Source organism: Rissa tridactyla, chromosome Z, assembly GCF_028500815.1.
Source record: "Rissa tridactyla isolate bRisTri1 chromosome Z, bRisTri1.patW.cur.20221130, whole genome shotgun sequence".
Classification (NCBI taxonomy): Eukaryota; Metazoa; Chordata; class Aves; order Charadriiformes; family Laridae; genus Rissa; species Rissa tridactyla.
This window is the reverse complement of record NC_071497.1, coordinates 12,611,296-12,630,350: the sequence shown is the minus strand read 5'-3', so window position 1 is coordinate 12,630,350 and position 19,055 is coordinate 12,611,296. Positions and strand designations below refer to the sequence as shown.

The 19,055-nt window shown below is 44.7% G+C and overlaps 1 protein-coding gene across 4 annotated transcripts in view; it reads left to right on the top strand.

The window, feature by feature from the left end:
• The window catches only part of LPAR1 (lysophosphatidic acid receptor 1), an 84,836-nt gene extending 75,509 nt beyond the window's left edge, over window positions 1-9,327 (top strand). For all 4 annotated transcript variants that reach the window (XM_054185917.1, XM_054185915.1, XM_054185916.1 and 1 more), the window contains one exon: window positions 829-9,327. In XM_054185917.1, the coding sequence (XP_054041892.1) occupies window positions 829-1,130 (302 nt within the window). In that variant the 3' untranslated portion in view covers window positions 1,131-9,327. The remainder of the gene's footprint in view (window positions 1-828) is intronic.
• Window positions 9,328-19,055: the final 9,728 nt, after the last annotated feature.

Below are 19,055 nucleotides of genomic sequence, written 5' to 3'. Positions count from 1 at the left end.
TTTAAAACATCTTTAGCGTTGCGAGGAGTTAGCATCTTCGTTTAACTCGGTACCCCCGATAAAGTGCAAGGCGTTTGATTCCATTTCTGCATTGAACTCCAAATTTTGTTCCAGGCTTTATCCCCCTCAGAGCTTTGCAAAGCAGAGAAAGGAGGGGGAAGCATTTTAATCAGGGGAAGGCTCTTTGGCATTTACACTATTGAAGCCTGAGGAGCCTCTGAATTTCTGTTGAATAGAGCCCTAAGAAAAGAAGTAGATCTGTTGAAGGATGACATTTCAGTGCAAGAAGGACATGTGTTTAGGACTTTCCATTACATAATGGGGCTGAAATGGATTAACAAGACCCAGGCTTTCTTTTTCTTGAGAATTGCTGCCTGCACCACTCTTTTTCTATTACTGATGCTTCAGTCACAGCACTCACAAAAAGGTTTTCTTTGTTGTTATTAGTTTGAGAAGTAAATTGCAGCATTGTTTCTCCTGATCAAGAGATTGATTAGTCAGAGGTCTCTAGCTGAAGAGAAAAAATGTTCCTCATTATCAACTTCAAATGCAAATGTATTTGCCAAGCAGAGAACGTTTCAGATGGCGAGGGGTTGCGGGGGGGGATGCCTTGCTCTTTTGATGTTCTGCCCATGACCATTTACAGATCTCTGAAGGGCGGCGCTCTCATCAGGTCAGTGAAGAAATAGTGTGGGAAAGATACTCTTGAAAGAGAAAATTAACCATTGCCGCTTTCAGTTGGATGGTTCTCATAGGGTCTTGATGAATAACAGTACATTAGTATATTTGTGTGTTTTGTGGTGTTTTGTCTGCTCTTTCTCTTCCTAGGTGCTTTCATAATCTGCTGGACCCCAGGATTAGTCTTGCTGCTCCTCGATGTTTGCTGTCCCCAGTGCAACGTCCTGGCCTATGAAAAATTCTTCCTGCTCCTGGCGGAGTTCAACTCCGCCATGAACCCCATCATCTACTCCTACCGGGACAAGGAGATGAGCGCAACCTTCAAGCAGATCCTCTGCTGCCAGCGCAGCGAGAGCGCCAACGGCCCCACCGAAGGCTCGGACCGGTCGGCATCCTCGCTCAACCACACCATCTTGGCTGGCGTCCACAGTAACGACCACTCGGTGGTGTAAAATCGCAGCCAGCCGTGCGGCCGACGAAGAGCGGCAGGCTGTGCCGCGGAGCGGGGTGGGTGCTCAGCCCCGGGGAAGGTAACCCACTCACAAGGTTTTCTCAAACACTAATGGACTACAAGTGCTTCTTTTGCAGGGAGCCCGACATACCGGCGCGGTCCAACCCCTCCGCAGGACTGGCTGTGCTGCAAGGCCTTTGATTTCTACTTTCAAAAAGTAGAAGGCAGATGCCTTGTGGCGGAGGTCGTTGGTAGCCCATGGAAAGCCTCTCTGAGACTTCGTCGGACTTCGCTGCATCTTGGTGCCAGTCTGAATCAACTCTGATTAATTAAGCTTATACCTGCTTCACTGCATTTACATGTAGCCACTTAGTCTTTTTAAAAAGGGAGTAAAGGGGATAAAAGTATGCCTATCATTTAATAGACATGTAATATTTATCACCATCAGCATGCTTGTGATGAACATTTTCTGTGCAGGGAGTAAAACAGTGCTCTAGTCTTCATATCCTTAGCCACACTGCCATAACTACAGTAAAAACAAAAGTTTTTTTTTTTCTAATACAGGCATCAGGAAGATGATGGAAACTGGCTCTTCTTACCTTCATTACTGGTGTTAGAAAGCATGCATGTTCTGTGTGTATGCAGATTGTTTTAATTATGAAAAAAAAAAAAGCTCGTTGTAATGTCTACAGGAAAGTAGAAAAGCATAGACTGTATTCCAGTGTTTGTTTAGATTATGAAATAAACAGTACTCTAGTCACAAGGTATTTAACGTTCTTCTTTGAAGTGCGGTATGAAATGTGTAACATGTGAGGGGTCCCAAGTTTTTCATGGACAAGTTCTTAAAGTAGGACACATCCCTAAGGCTCTTAAAGGGCTACAGTCAAGTTGGTAGATTTAAAAAAAAAAAAAAAAAAGTATTTATGGCATTGGAATGCTTTTCTTGTTCATGGCAGAAAGCAAAGGGATTTTTAACATGAAAAAAATATACATTTTTGTGGAACCTTTCTTGTAATTGGAAACAAAACACCCTCTGCATTTTTGCACTGAGAAATATTTGTAGGGTATCTTGGGGAGTATGATGTACCCTTCATTTGAAAAGCAGTGGGCTACTAAAAGCCAAGGTACAACTTCATTTTGTAAAGTTGAGACAACATATATAGTAGTCTGTTGCAGATGACTGGACTGTGCTACATATAATAGCCACGCTTGCAGATTGTTATGAATAGCTAAGGTAATAGATGGATTTTTTCTTATATGGCTGTTCCGAAGAGAAATGGCACTCATGTGAGTCTCAGTCACCGAGAATCAGTGACATTAATCAAAACTCCTTGACAGGTGTAAATGTGAGCAAAGATGGGACCTTGCTGATAAAAAACTTGGGACCTTCCTCTGAGAAGCTGTGTGTTCTCCTAATAATGTAAAATGTATCAACAGTAAATTCCTGGGGCTGTTTTCCTCGTTGTAATTTGCCTCTATAATGGGAAAAAACAAACAAACAAACAAAAAATCGGAAGTGTATCTGTCAATGTAACATTCTGGAATGTAACATAAGGGACAATATTCTCCCATTTGGGCAGGGAAGAAATGGAGGGGAGAGGGTTAGCCCAGCAAAAGGCAGAGTTTTTAGCATCTCTCGCTTGGAAGAGATGCTTGGATTTTATGCTTCCAAGCATAAAACTGCTTGGAAAAGGCAGTGCCTTGCTGAGGGAGGGAAAAGCAGGAAGCGAGCAAAATGTGTCTCCACTGAGTAAAGTGCCACTGCTTTCAGTAAAACTGAAATTAACCTGTACTGTCAAGCCAAATTTGTGTGGACACTGTGGAAGATGTGGAGTGGGCAGGGGGATAAACGCAGCATTATCTGCCAGTTGACCAAGGTACTGAATGTCACACTTGCTTTGGAGAAAACAGCTCTTTTTTTCTGACTGTACTTGAGAGCAAGTGAATGTAAATGTTGGCTTGGTTTTTATCCACGTAACTGTACTGAGAAGGAGAAGAACAGACTGTATGAACTTTTTCATGGAAAAGCATCTGCTTTCTAAGCCGCTCATCATTTTTTCTTAGTGCCTGCTTGATGTTTGAGCTAGTGCAGGTAAGCAGAAGAATGAAGAAGGTAAGAGTGCCTCCAAAAAGAGGGGACATCTGACTGAAAAACAATTTCCTTTTCTCAAGGGTGCTTGGAGTTGCTTTCTTGCCTAGATCCAGGGAGGGCACTTTTTCCCTTCCCCAACTTCCCCACAAAAGGATATCATAGACACTTTATTTGGGGGGTGAAGCCGGGGGTGGGGGCAGTTGCCCTTTGCAAGTGTCCTTTTTACTCTGTTTGTATGCTCTTTATTGAATCTCTCCTGCACAGGGGTGGGAGGATGATGTTAAGAAATAGCAGCCAATCATTCACCCCAGCTTAGCGTGCTGAAAGTATTGTGGTTTTGGAGAAGCTGCCGTGGGTGAATAATTTTAAACCAGGGGTGCAATCGTTCGTGAGAGGCGGGTGGGTCCAGAGGCCCCTTGTGAAGGCGGATGCCCAAGGAGGCTTTTCTTTTCTCATTGTAATTGCGACAGCTGGCGGTTGCTGCCCAAGTACGTTGACCAGCCCTTCTCCAGGGAGGCACTTCAGGAAGCTGGACCTTTAGAACTCTGAACAGCAGTTACATTTCAGTCGTGGGGTAGGTTAATCTGGGAGCACTTCTGGCAGCAGGTGGCTTTTTCTTCTAAAAGGTGAAATGCAGGGCTTTGGATCAAAGGCAACAGGATGCAAGCGTTGCTTGTACGATTCCACTAGAGGAACTCACAGAGCGTGTGGCTGCTGTTTAAAACCTTAATTAGTGCTTTGTTTGGTTGACATGATCTCCCTATATCCTTGAGAAATCTGATCTGTGGATTGAGTGTTTCTTTGCAAGCTAATGAAATTAAAGCTGCTGTGAGCAAAGAGAATAAAAACAAGAGCTTGGAATAGAAGGATTCATTTGCTCTCTTTTTTAGAGTGGTTCCCTTGCCACTTGGTTTCGTCTCAGATTTTTTTTTAACTTTTACTTCTCTGTTCAGATTTTCCAGATTCATTGTGCAGTTGTAGAACTCACTTCTGCTATGTGAGAACATGGTGCAAAGTACTTAGGGGAAAAAAATTGCTCCACTTATTTTTACTTATCTCAAATCCTTCAAAAGGTTTTAGAAGACTTCTTAAAATACCAACGATCCTCCCACAGTCATTAAAATTCTTCTGTCGCTGGCTGCCTGTGGTCCAAGTAAATCCTCTTGAAGTTAAAATGTAATGGTGTTTGTTTCAGCAACTGTAGCGGTGGGGAGTTGTGTATTAAAAGAAGTACAGTTGATGAAATCATTTGCGGGTCAAAGAAAATGTGTTTTTTTCCTACTTCGTGTTTTCAGTGGAGCAAAAGTCTGAAAACTAATTGAAAAGATTGCTTTTGAGTGAAGAATTACAAAGTAAAGTTCGAACTCCCTATTGCTATCCCATTTAGAGAATCTGGGTGACCCACTGGTCCACAGAGCTGTTAATCACAGCACCTACGTGAAAAGTTGGAAATCTATTCTGTGTTTGATACACTTTGCATTTCTTGTCAAGCTCTTTTTTGCTCCATGTTCTCTGAGATCTCTTGCTAGCTTCAGGCTGGCTGCTAACTGGGATGCCCTAAGCTGGGCAGAGAGCTGGCACACGGAGAAAGGGCAGACCAATTAGCTTTTTCAGTGATTCCCAGAAACAAGCACACCTGTCTGTCCATAGTGCACCAGTAACTGTGTTTTTTAAGTAGTTGCCTCAAGATCCACTGTTGTTTTTTTTAACTCTGTCTTTCCTGGCTAGTCACAGCTGTGACTTAAACAAGCTGGCAGCAAAGGCTTGGCGTAGGTCACGTGGTGAAAAAGAAAGGACGTGCTATGTTCATGGTGCAAACTAAGCCTCGGTAACTTGGGTGTCAAAGAGGAAAGGACATATTTTTATGTTGAGTATCTTAGTTCTGCATCCCCTCCAAAGTAACTTTTCAGTGTCAGCATAAATTCCTCTCGATACAGCATTGCACTGAGGTGAAACTTTTCAGGTCACTCCGAGGACCGTGTCTTTTAGTCTATACCTCTGTGGTGGTCAAGGGGGTTGGCCGTGGCCAGTCTGGGTCCCAGGAGCAATCTGTCGCGGGAAACTCAAGTGGGCTCTGCTTCTGAAGCAGGTTTTGAACTTTATTCTGACCTCTGCGTTGCCCCAGAAGTATCCTACCGGATACCAGGCTTAACTACTGTAAAGACAGCTGGGGTTCCTCTCTGTGACACTGCCACCACCAGCTCTGTTCTCACTGCAGTAGGTGTCCGCAGACTAAAACCGTGCAGCTTTTTCTGTACAAGAAATGGAAGCCCACCAGGTGGGATTAAAGAGGACACCACCAGCTGGAGAGGCTTTGAGGCAAACATCCGTAGTCTGTCGTTCAATCACTGTGAATCAGGGTGATGCAAAGCAGAGCTGGCAAAGGTGTTTCTCCAGGGCATTATCCCCACCCCATGCATGACCCTGTCCCTGTTGTACCTGTCATTCCTTTGGGTCTCTCCTGACCATGAGACAGGAGGAGCTGGCAGAGGTCAGCCTTGGCGGAGTCACTTTTTTCTACCTGCTGCAGAAGTAACATAACCCAGATATAGGCTTTTCCTTTCTGGTCCTCTTTAGGGCTTTCCTGTGGAGCAATTTGCAGTTGTTCTACCCATCATGTAGACAGGTAGAGTCTACCTATCATGTCCTTTCTGATCAGTTCTTGCCATTAGCAATCGGCCTGTGCTATACGCTGACGTCTGTGTGGAGGGGCTTTGCAACTGCAATCTCAATTGTTCAGCCGAATTGCCCAGGCTTTACTGTTTGATTGATTGGGCTACCTAACAATAGGTAGATAGCTTAAAGAATATTAACTCTCACACCTGCCCAGCCATGCCTCCTCAAGAAAAGCTGCCCTTTTCTTTCCTCCTATTTTCTTCTCTTAGAGGGTTTTCCAATAAGTTATTCACCCAGCTCCAGTTTTCTAAGACTATCAAAGAGAAAAAAAGAGGTTGATATAAAAAAAAAAAATACAAAAACAAACAAACAAAAAAGGATATTAAGCTATGCTGCTGTATTCTGTGGTATATGGAAATCCAACCCACTGATAAGCTGCCAGCATTTTAACAAGAGCCTTCATGAAATGTTCCTGTTTGCCTGTGATAAACTTCTGATAACCAGAAGTGTATGTGGGAGACTCAGGAATCTGTTCATTTGTTTTCCTGTTTAAACGAAACCATGTTTATAACTCACAAGTATGGAGAGAGCCAATGAGGTTTGGAAAACAATTTTGCTATTAAGTGCACTTACTGTAAATGTTTGGAGGTTGTATCTAGTACAATAAAGTATTTAGCATGTGTGATATGGAGTGTGCAAGAAATAGCCTTCGTCGGGAGAGCTGGTATTTTGGGTGTGGAGGGGAATTATTCAAAAAGCGTGTCTGCGTGGAGGCACGAGCTGGTCTGTTCCAGGAGATGATAGCGTAGGCCTGAAACACAGCGACAATAAAGGGGCAGGTTATTTCAAGTAAATCACTTAATAATCAGTCCTGTTCCTGACCCCTGCCTGCCCGCCCTCCTTCCTTTCAAGTTCACATTTGCACCTTTTAACCTCAGGCCTTTTCTTGTTCCTATGTAGAAAAATTTTACTGCACAGAGAAAACAAACCTGCTGCTTCTTTTCCCTCTCACTCTTCTTTCTCCCTCTCCTTTCTCCCTTTTACCTTCCCCCTTCTTCTTCCTCTTCCTTTCCCTTTTTGATGTACATGGACATTTTTGTCACAAAATGTGTCCCTACTTTTGATTTAACCATGGAAGGTCATATGTTCACTAAAGCAAAGCTCGTTGGCTTATATGTAGAAATGAATGTGTCCACACACAAATTTGCAATGCCAGAGGAAGGAGGAAGAACTGAAAAAAAAGTATTTCAATGCTGTTTGAGCATAGCTGGTTTAAGACTTTGTTTTTATTCTAATTCCTATTTTACATTTTGAAGAAAAGAGGTCTTAGAGTTCTTAGATAAAGGGTTGATTAATCCCCTACCTTTTGTTAGAGAAGCTAATGACTTGTATGCTTTAAAAAACCCAAGTGTCTGCTTCAGCAAAATAACAGAAAATAAAGTTAGCATTCCTAAGGTAAAATTGCAGTACTAATCACTTGGGGCATTATTAAGTACAAAAATATAAAAAGGGAAGGATTCAATTTTTTACTCTCCCAAAACCCTGGTGATTCATGACTAATGCCCTGGTGCTGGGCTTTCCATGACATGGCACGTGTAATGTAAAGCAGCCCCATAGAGCTTGATTGCTGGACGTAACGAGCAGAAAGCCAAAATACACAATTGCTAAATAAATCACACCTCATGAAAACGCACTGCAATGCCTCTGGGATTTTTTGTTTTAAGCCCTGGATCACCATTTGCTGGCAAAGTCAGCAGTGTTTATATGGCAGTCTGTTAATACTAAATACACAACACTCGCAGGGACGCGGGACGCAGCCTCAGCGCGCAGCAGGCAGCACGCAGAGCAGGAGCTCGGAGAGACAGCACGCTTGGGATGATGATGCCCAGAGCCCTCAGCACACTCCCCCAGCATCGTATGGGCCAACTCCACCATCCTGCTTTGTGCCTTTTGAGATCTGGCCCATCAGGCCAGGTGTGGCTGGGCGGAGAGGAGTGCTGCTGATCAGCTGGTCCCAGCAGGAGCACATGTGAATCAACCTCTTCCACTTCTGTCTAAAGCCTGCCTCTTCGTAACTGTTTAGCCTTCACGTGGTTATGGATCTGCTGCTCCCTCCTCCAGTCATTGCACGCTCAACCTCTTGCAGGAATTTCTTGTCGCCACTCCAAAGAGCCCTTCCAGTTCGTCATTTGTGTCACTTTTCTGTGTATCTCCTCCAGGTAGCCTAAACCGTCTCAGAATCAAGCTGCAAGGTGAACACCAGGTGCTTTCCACCACAGATATAGTTTCCTTGCAGTTCCCTGGAGGATGAGATGGGAGATAAATACAATACATAGAGAACAGAGAAGTGAAAAGTTGAGGGGAGGGAGGGACAAGATGGGAGAGAACCCCCTATCTCCTGTGCAGGATTTGGTTTATGATCCTTTCAAAGGCTTTCTGGCAAGTTCAGGAAAGGATTTTGGGTTGTGAGGTTTTTTTTCTCTTGGAAAAAATAATGCCCTTTCCATGGCATTACTTTTTTTTTTTTTTTTTGTCTGATGGAAGACTTTGTTGTTTTAGGTGTATTTCATTTATTAAGAGCTCAAAAGGCCAACTGAAACAAGGAGAAGCCTTCCCATTTCCCACCCACACTCAGTACAAAATTAAACTGTTTTTATATAAATGGTGTTTTACCACTGAAAGATTGAAGGATGCTTCAAGAACTGACATAGGTTATTTTTTTTCACTTCTCTGTTTTTCCAAGGTTCATGATATCTGGATATTTTAATGCTTGTTCTGCCACAGATTTTGAAGTTTGTACATTCTTCTTGTTCTCAAGTGTCTCTTTGCAATCCTGCTTTTTCAAAATATGTAAACACTCCTTAGTTCAAGGGAGTTACTCAAAAATGTGCCTGGTTTGAGCTAGTCCAGCTGCTCTTGCCTTCCAGACCCCTCTCCTGCTTGCTCACAGTGAGGTCTGATTTTAAGCCACAGCTAGATGCTAGCAAGTGACAATTATTTTGTTTAGAAATTCTTCTGTCAGGGGAGATGCCAATATCATGTACAAGTCCTTACAGCTAATGCAATATGCTGCAGGCAAGCCGGCTTCCCCTATGGCATTTCTTAAGAGGGGACATCAGGAAAACAGAGTTTCCGGAGCTGGACTGGGTAAAGGATTTGAAAAAGATAACCGACCTTTCTTTTATTTTTGAAACTTCATTCCTACACCTTTGCATAAGCATGCTTGGGGGTGAGCTGTTGTTCAGTCTTCAGATCATCTGTCCTTTCTCCTGTTGTTCAGAGATACACCCACTCCTGTCTGTGGCCTTGGTCCCCCCAGCAGTGTCAGTGGAAACAGTGGTGGGACAAGGGCGGCTCAACCTGGGACAGGAGCAGGAGCAGAAGGAGGAGAGGGTCTGTCAAAGGGCTCAGGAATGGTCCAGGTCTGGCCAGCACAGGCTTGCACTGACCCACTGGTGTCAGCAATGCCCTGTGGGCTGCTGGACCCCAAGCTTGGCAGTGCTGACCACTCATTTTGGAGGAGGAGGAGGAAGAAGAGGAGGAGAAGGAGGGTTCCCAGCCCATGCCTGAAGAAGTGAAGGGTGAAGTTGTGCTCCTGTGGCATCTGCAGAAGCCTGGTTCTTGGCATTACTTGTACTTGTGGCTCTTTTCCCCTTCCCACATCACATATTTTATCTCAGATGTCCAGGTAGGGACATCCCTCTGGGGGCGTAAAGTACCCAGCACATGGGGGTCCTGCAGCGAACTGAGGCTTTTTTAGTTCTTGGCCAAAGGGTCATGCACTCACAAGCAGGGGAGATGATGGTGCCAATTCAGGAAACAGTGACCTAGTGTGCTCATGCCCTCATCCCTTCTTGGCCAGGAGAGAGAGAGACAACTTCCACATTTGGGGGGAGGAAAGGCAGGTCCTGCTTGACTAACCTGGTCTCCTTCTATGACAAAGTGATGTGCTTAGTGGATGAGGGAAAGGCTGTGTATGCTGTCTACCTGGACCTTAGTAAAGCCTTTGACACCATTTCCCACAGCATTCTCCTGGAGAAACAGGCTGCTCATGTCTTAGACAGGAGTACTCTTCACTGGGTAAAAAACTGGCTCAATGGCCATGCCTAAAGAGTGGTGGTGAGTGGAGATAAATCCAGTTGGCGTCTGATCACGAGTTGCATTCCCCAAGGCTCAGTACTGGGGGCTGATTCCAGTTAATACCTTTATTAATGACCTAGATGAGCGGATCAACTGCACCCTCATTAAGTTTGCAGATGACACCAAGCTGGGCAGGAATGTTGATCTGCTTGAGGGTGGGAAGGCTTTACAGAGCGATCTGGACGGGCTGGATCGAGGGACCAAGGCCAATGATAATGAAGTCCAACAAGGCTAAGTGCCGGGTCCTGCACTTGGGTCACAACAACCTGATGCAGCGCTTCAGGCTTGGGGATGAGTGGCTGGAGAGCTGCCTGGTGGAAAAGGACCTGGGGGTGTTGATCACCAGCCAGCTGAATAAAAACCAGCAGTGTGCCCAGGTGGCCAAGAAGGCCAACAGCATCCTGGCCTATATCAGGAACAGTATAGTGAGTAGCACTAGAGAAGTGATTGTCCCTGTGTACTCAGCACTGGTGAGGCCCCACCTTGAATACTGTGTTCAGTTTTGGGCCCCTCACTACAAAAAAGACATTGAGGTGCTGGAGCCTGTTCAGAGAAGAGCAATGAAGCTGGCGAAGGGTCCAGAGCACAAGTCATACGAAGAGAGGCTGAGGGAGCTGGGGCTGTTTAGCCTGGAGAAGAGGAGGCTGAGGGGAGACATTATTGCCCTCTACAGCTACCTGAAAAGAGGGGGTAGCAAGGTGGGTGTCGGTCTCTTCTCCCAAGTGACAAGCGATAGGACAAGAAGAAATGGCCTCAAGTTGCACCAGGGGAGGTTTAGATTGGATATTAGGAAATATTTCTTCATCAAAAGTGTTGTCAAGCATGTGTTGTTAAACAGGCTGCCCAGGGAAGCAGCCGAGTGACCCTCCCTGGAGGTATTTAAAAGACGTGTAGATGTGGTGCTTAGGGACATGGTTTAGTGGAGGACTTGGCAGTGCTAGGTTAATGGTTGGATTTGGTGATCTTAACGGTCCCTTCCAACCTAAACAATTCTATGATTCTATGAAAGGTCATTCTGAGACCCCAGGTGCAGGAGCTTCTTGGGGCTAGTGCAAGTGGGCTGGTGGCTATACGGCACATGCCTGTGATAGAGGGAAGCCTTGTGCCAGGGAAGGGGCAGCCGGGCTGGGCCATCTGGCACAACCGCATCAAGCTTGTGCAGACCCACAGCAGTAGGGGACCATGCTGAAAATGGCAGGTGCTGGTGGTTCGGAAGTACCGGTCTTCCTTGTGGATTATCATTCCTCAAAAACATAGCTCAGGGGTAAAAAAAAAAAAAAAAAAAAAAAAAAGCAAATTTTCTATAAAGTGGAAATCCTTCTCTTCGGTCCACATGGTTAAAAGCACAAGCCATCCACACCTGATCTACTAGAAGGAGCACACAGGAAAGTAAAGCGGGAACTGGGGCCCTTGGCTGTCAGACCTCTTTTTCTCATCAGCTGGACACGTGCTTAGTGTCTGTGCCGTGATGTCTATTTTGGTCTGGGAACATCAGGCATGTATAATGACTTATTCTAAGTGCACAAATAAAACACAACTAAGACACAGGCAATGATTTTGCTTAGACGAACTCCATGAAAACTTGCAGGATTAGAAGACTTTCACTTAAAACAGTGTATTTTTTTTATTATTTTTTATATTTGTGTACAGAAAACTGACAGACACTGGGCAGTGTTACTTTATTTTGTTCTAAGGAGAACACATCCTGAATCTGAGTAAGTGCTCCAAAGTCTTGGAAATGTCCAAAGAGCAAATCTAAAGGGAGAAATGACGATTTTTTTTTTTTTTTATCGCCATCCATAGATGACAGCTACCTTTTTAAACACACCATGTAAAGCTAGTTGCTAAAAAAGGATTGTAGTCCTTGAAAACTGAAAGCTTCTGAATCTGCCCTGTCCCCAGTGAGTTGAGGGAAGGGGACGCAGTCGGGGAGGTTTTGTTGACCCCCGGTTCTACCTGGCCATGGCTGCAATATGATATGAAATGGAGACAGGCTGGACTACCCTCTCCCCTGCCTTTAGCGTTTTGTAAAGAGGTGAAATCCCTGTTGGGATACAGCAGAACCTCACTAGATTGGGATGGAAGGAATGATGATTGTAATGGACCCATGATGTGGATCATAATGATTGCAGACCTGTCCCAGAGAGCAAGGATATAAATTTTTGTCTGGGCCAAGGCTTTAAGGGTTGTTGTCAGGAGATGTCAATTGCAGTGCTCCACAGTGAATTCAGGATGGGCTCCTCGGCACCAGCTTTAACTGATGCTCCATGGCTATAGCTAAGCTAAGAAGGATGTGTCAAAGAACATATATGGCTTCGTCAGTATGAGGGGGTCTGCCAGGAGTATGGAAAAAATGACAGCCTGATGGCCCCTCTGCCTCTCCAGTGGCTCCTGGCCAGTGGGCATTTCTGGCTTGCATTGCCTGGCCGGGAGGTTGAGCTGTGGCAGCAGAATCTGCCCCGCAGCAGATACTACCAGCAGGATGTATGCATCCCACCCATTGCAGCAGGGTTTGGGGTTTTCTTTCTCTCCAATGTTTGAATAGCATTTTGGAAGTTTCCTGCAGGACAACTCTAGCCAAGCTAGCTGTTTTATTAGTGAGCAGACACCAGACAGTGGCAGAAGAAAAAACATCTAAGTCATCTATGTAAAATTCAAGTTCCTGCTTTTTCTACCCATTTTTCAGTGCACAGTGGTATAAAAGAAAACCTTTGTAGCACAGTTTTTTGGGTTTTTTTTAATGTTAGTGCTCTGTCTACTTGCAAGGCTAGCATTTCCCCAAAGTGTTTGCATAGCTGAGGAAGCGTAGTGTTTTGGTAGAATATTCTGGCTGAAAGCCAAAAGGACTTTTCTTCCCAAGTGGCCTAAGTCACTCACAAATGTGGCTGCATTCATTTTGCTGGGTACAATGGAAGAGACACAACTCCGCTTGCGTCAATGTATCTGTACTAGTCTACCATTTCTTGTGCCAGTCCAGGTTATTCTGGTCCAGGAATCAAAAGAAACTGCACTAGTAAAAGACCCGTTTGTTCCAGTGCCTTGTATTACCGTGTGAAGGTGCAACCATTGAAGGAAAAACATCACATCCAGTCCAGCATGCACCAGTGAAATTTTTCTGGTGTAGGCCATGGGCTCCTAAGTAGCTCAGACACTTTTGAAAATATTACTCTTCATCCAAACAAAGTAAAAGAGCAGCCAATATTCAGAGAAAGTGGATTTGCTAGTAATGTTGGTTAAGGCAACCTCCCACATGCTTCCACCTTCAATGTGTAACTCCATAACTGATAAGTCTGGAGGTGGTCCAAACAAAACAGTGTGTTTTTCATTAAGAGTGGAAAAAAATTACACGGTGTATAAATTTACTATGAAGCCGTGCTGTTTGCTATGAACTAACAGTGACATACGTGTGATTTTAATAAAGAAAACCATGATTTCATTAGTTAACACTGTGTACAAGTCAAGCATGCAATGAAAAACAAAGCAGACCCAGTCATTCATCAAAGAGTTGTTCATCAATAAAGCTACATGAGCCTTTGCAATCAAACCACCGGGCTTTGTGGGCTTCTGCCTCCTCCTTCTTCCCTAACCGTCCCCAGCCCATTCGCAGTTGGATGTGCCCTCGCAGCCGGCCATGGAACGCCATGGCTGTGGTCCCGGTGCGTGACCCTCTCCCTGGGCTCAGCGCTCACACACGAGGCCACCACACGACATGATGCAGCGGTCCGGTCGCTGTTCCATCCTATGCCTTCCCTTCTGGTCCTGCCTCTAACCCGGGGACACAGGACACAGTCAACAATTGCAAAGAATAATCAAAAGAGAGAGGAAATACAGCCAGCTGAGTAAAATATTGTGCCAAGACTCCGAAGACAGGAATGATGCCTGACTCTGCCACAGGCTGTGTATGACTCGGCAATTTCCTCAGTATCTAAGTTTTTCATTTCAGTGAGAGGTAATAGGCTTATTCCCTCTGCTCCCTTTCCACCCTGAATTCCACAGAATGGGGAATGCCTCTTTGTAATGTGTTTTTGCAGAACCCAGAGCAATAAATGAACACCACCATGGGAGAGCATTTCCACTAGGAAATGAGGCCATTTCTGGGGCAGGACTCAAGAGTCCCTCAGTTGAGTAACTCAGTCACCCAGCTGACTCACTGTCAACTCAGGCGTGAGCTCGTTAGTAATGTACTTACCTCATTCTTTGGAGAAGAGTTCGGACAGGAAAGCAGAAAGAGGGAATTACATCAGAACGCAGTTGGACACCAGAAACTAGTAATGAAGGAAGAAGGCGAAATATATGTTCAGTGATGATAAACCAGGCGGAGAAATGTAGAAAAAGTTAAATGTAGCGGTTAAGCTTTGCTGGACCACAGCCAAAAAACTAATGGGACTGCAAGGCTTGATTTTCTGCAGGACTGGAGATGAGGAAGCCATCAAAGGACCTGCTGAAAAGTAGGATGCTGAAGTAGTGTCCAGCAGGAAATGGCTGTATTTCCTGAAAATCTGGAAGGCTTGAGTTAGTCAGCAGGTTTATCATTTAAGCAAACCCAGACCCTTACAGCTGCTGAGGAGGGTTATGGAAAATCCATGGGACCACGTGGACCTGTGGAGTGCTGTTAAAGGTGAGCCTGTGGTGCTTGGGAGGAGAGAGGAGGGAATGGGCTCTGCCTGAAAAACAAGCTCTAAAATATGACTAACAGCACAGAGCGACACTTGTTAGAGCAGACTGACTTGACAACAAGAGGTCCATTATGGAGGATCTTGGCTGGAACCTACAGCATCAAATTCACTAGCGGGTGAGACAGCTGTTGTATGGGAGCATAAATCCACAACACCCTATGAAAAAACATGACCTGACTTTTCCCTGGCCATTTTCCCTGGCTTTCTCTCCTGGGTCTATGATCCTTTCATGCATGGTAATTCCCCAAGGGCAACTAAGAGATTTCATTCATAAATATCAAGATGAAATGTCTCATCCGGGGAGGAGAAGGGCTCCGGTGACCATGCAGAACTGACCCTCTGTGGGCCAGCTGCCAGCTTGCTGGGGCTGGTTTCCATTGGACTTTGTACCCAAGCCATCCAGCTTCCAGTCCCTCTGTTTCCTGTTGTGTTGGGTTTAGTTGGGCTTATTTCTTTCCTCCCCTTTATGACAGCTGGAAATGTGCTTCTGGTTTCCCTCACCAGAGCCAAGGCCATGGCCATAGCTGTGTTTTGCTGAAACAATCAGCCTGACACTCTCTTTCTGAATTTTGTTGTAACAATCAAGTTCAGCCAAGCTGAAGGATGTGGCTTGAAATCATCCTCACAGCAGAGTGCTCACATCTCTGTGTAGAGAGCATGAATTTTCCCCTGCAAGTGCAAGCATAACTGAATTGGGAATATGGCATCCGAGAGTGACAAGGTTGGTGCAATTGGAAGGGACTTCCTTCTACAATAACTGAAGTTACAGAGTGCAGTCATCTCAGGGCACAAGCAAGCCTTCTCATTTTAGTAATTTTGAAAAATCATTGAGTTTATGAGTCTGCTGCCTTCTCCCAGGCCTCTAAAGGTGATGGAAAGGATGTCCTGCTGACTTTAGAGAGGTTTGGGTAAAGCCAGCACAGATCTTCCCACTCTGCCCAGCAGAACGCCTCAAGGTGGGATGTTCGGGATGTTCAGGGTGCTCAGGATGCCAATACCAGGTCAGTCCTTGGACATCTCCTTGGAGGCAGAAAAGAAGGCGCCACACCAGTGGTTTAACTGGAATGCACAATGCCAACCATTTGTGTCCATTTCATAAGAGCATTTGTCCATTAGAGCAAACAAACGCTCTTCAGACAGGCAACAGCATCCCTCTTGCATGAAGTTTCTGTCAGGTTGGCTACAGTGTTCAGTACACTGGTGGGAACTACTTCTGCAATAAGATCATTAATTTTTTTGCAGTTTTGCAGATGGCATACCCTGGGAAAACCAGTTGTTGCAGGTTATGGTTTTCAATTGTTACTAAAATAGATCATCTAAGCTGCTTCCAGGGCCACATGGGATGCAGTACTGAAAGTGGTGCTACTGTTATCGATACAATCATGATCTGGTCTCATTTCTCTGTAAATGTCTATTGCAGTCAGAAAAGCATCTCCAGATGCATGTCTAGAAAACCAGGACCAAAACCTGGGCGCTGCTTCTGCTCTCTTTCAATTTGGAGTTAAACCTGCCTGTGACAATGTGTAATCCCTGAAAATAAAAACAAAGGCTAAAGTCCATATTAATATTCAGGTCAGGGGTGAAGTTTCCCTGTGACAAGGACTGATATTAAGTCTCTGGGCTGTCTCTGTGACAGCAAGTGATCAGGGCATGGAGGGCTACAAGTGTGACTGCGGGACACTGATAATAGTTGGCTTTGAACCTGGATTTCCTACTGTCCTTATCGTTTTCCTCATAACACTTTTGCTTTTGCTTTTTTTTGCGGTAAAGATCATGTTCTTAGTTTGAAATCACACTGATGCAGTGGCTGAGATTTCCAAACAAAAGCTTCCACATTATTTTGAACATCTCAGATAGAATTGGAGCTAATGATGGGGAAAAACTAAATCTTTTTCACAACCAGTAAGAATCCTCCTAAACTGACTCTGTAAATGTGTTTCAGAGGCACATTCCCATCCAACCATCACCTCCTACAAACCTGCCACTAAAATCTGTGGGCCATTCCTGTCATATATGTTTCGGACACTTCTCAGGGTCAGGAGTAAGACAGTTTTCTAGTTGTTGAAAAACTGAAGCTCTGAATTCAGGTAATGATCCATACCCAGTGGGGTAAATGCTTGTTCCCTGGCACATTATCCTGCCTGTAGAAGCAAGTGTGAGTGCTTGGAGACCCGGCAACCCGAGGGTAACCTTGGCAAGAGACACGGGGCTTGTTCATATTCTCAAAGGTAGGGTTTCAGTGTAAATGAAGCAACCTGCTTTTCCTGCAGCTCCCTTTAAACCCTATGGACATTTAAAAAATCATGTTCCTGGAAGCTAACTACTAAAAAGCATTTACCTTACAATTTTTCAAAGGTTTCTCATTATCCATTGTTCTTCTCAGAATCAAAAAAAGAACTGAGGATAAAACTACATACCTGCTGATTTTATCTGCTACCTAACTGGGTACCCAGCTACTATAAATTTTACACTGGTAGACAAAGTGATTTTCTTTAGGATATATATTTTTCAGCAAATAAGTTGACATCCAAAAGAAGAGTGAAAATGAGGACAACCAGAAATATAGGTGCAGTGTTTGACGTGTTAAGTCCCTTCGTCACCTGTTCAAAAAAAGCCTCCAATTTGTCTCTGTGGTAGGTTGTTCTCAGGAGGTGTTTGCAAAGTTTGTACATCTGCCAAGGGGCAACTCACTCCCTCGTGCAAAAATCCTCACTGTGTTGTGATGTTTATAATAAACAGAGGTCATGGGGTGGTGGGGAGAGTGGAAAGCTTAGGGAATGTATAGGAGAGCAGCTGAAGGATGCTTTTGGCATATGCTTTATTGGCCAAAAGGGATGATCTTAAACAGCTGGGGAATGCTCACAGCTCCAGGCATGAAGACAGGGCTGTCTTTAGAAAATACCTAGCATTTTTGACCTCCAAGGATTATTCCTAGGAGCTGCAAGGCAGGACCCAGTGTATCGCCAGCCCTTACGAATCTCAGAAAGTGCCTCTCCCATCTCCAGCTGCAGCAGGAGGGCTGAGGAGCCAGAGCTGCTCTCACCACTGGCCATTAGCAAACTCCAAAGCAACAAACAGCAAACTCTGAGAGTGAATAGAAGTAACGTAGTTGGATGAGGACGGGCTGCTGGAGGTCTTTCCAGAAATGATCCATCATATGTTAGCACAGACACGCTAGGAGCGCTGACTGCATTTCTTATTATTTTGTGAATGAGCACTAGTAGCTGATGTGGGAAGACTAGAAATGAGCTGAATGATGACTCTAGGAAAGGGATGGCATGACAACATTCACAGTATGGAGAGGTGTTAAAAGCAGGAAGGGAGAAATTATTGGAAAAAGGAAGTGTGGGGGCTGTAAAGAGGAAATGGAAACTGAAAGCAGAGCCCTCATAGACAGAGAGTTTTCTGTGTGTCTGATCCAGGGAGTGGTGTCACTACAAAGTGGTTTGAGAACTGTTGCCTTGGATATTCCAAACCAGTGCATATGCTTTTTGCACCCAGGTGAATGTCTTTCTCATGCATTTGTTTAAAACAACTTCCTCATAGTTCCTGAGGTGTCGTTTTTCCATAACACTGTCTCTGAAATCGATGCTAAAATTCACGATGGCTTCAGAAAAAGAATTAGCCCAACCCTGGGCAGTTCTCAAATTCCCATGCTCCATGCTCTCATTATCTGTAGCCAGTGATATGTTATGACGCTGTAGGCTTCAGTGGTAGTCACAAAAGCCAAGATTTCACTAATGTAAACCCAAACAGCAGCAAAAATGCAGTTGCTGGTCCATTTCTTCTTGGTTTGCCAAAAAGGAGATGATGTCCCCTCAAAATCCTACTCAGAGCCAGTCTTTCAGTGGAAGGTGAGCAGATAGGTACAAGCAGTTTCACCATGAGGGGACCAACCAGTGTCTAAGATGAATAGCTCCACTGCTCCACTGTTTGCTGAAAGGCAGCATTTGTCTTCCTGCTTCATGCACATCACTCTTGTGCCACTCTGCTTTGTAGGCATCACTCCTAAGTCTTGGTGATCTTTAAGCAAATCCTGTCCTGCTGGTTGTCTGCCAGTGCTGAGCCTCTGGCAATGTACAAAGCCTTGACAGAGTTCCTTGAGCTCAAACAATGTGTTGAGACCAAAATCCTGTTGGTAACCTCAGCTGATACGATAACTCACCTTAAAGTGTTCTTATGTGTTGGTGTGTAACACTGTTAATAAACCCCTACACCTAGCCAATTTAAAAAGTATTATGTGATCATTGCCTAGAGGAGATCATCCAAGCAGCACACTATTTTTCAAAAGCTAAAGAAAAGAAAAAAACCTGACAAATGGAAGAAAAAAGAAGCAGCCAATACTGATTGTGCCATTCATTTGCCTTTTCGTGGATAACTGGGGGGGTTGACTCATTCACTG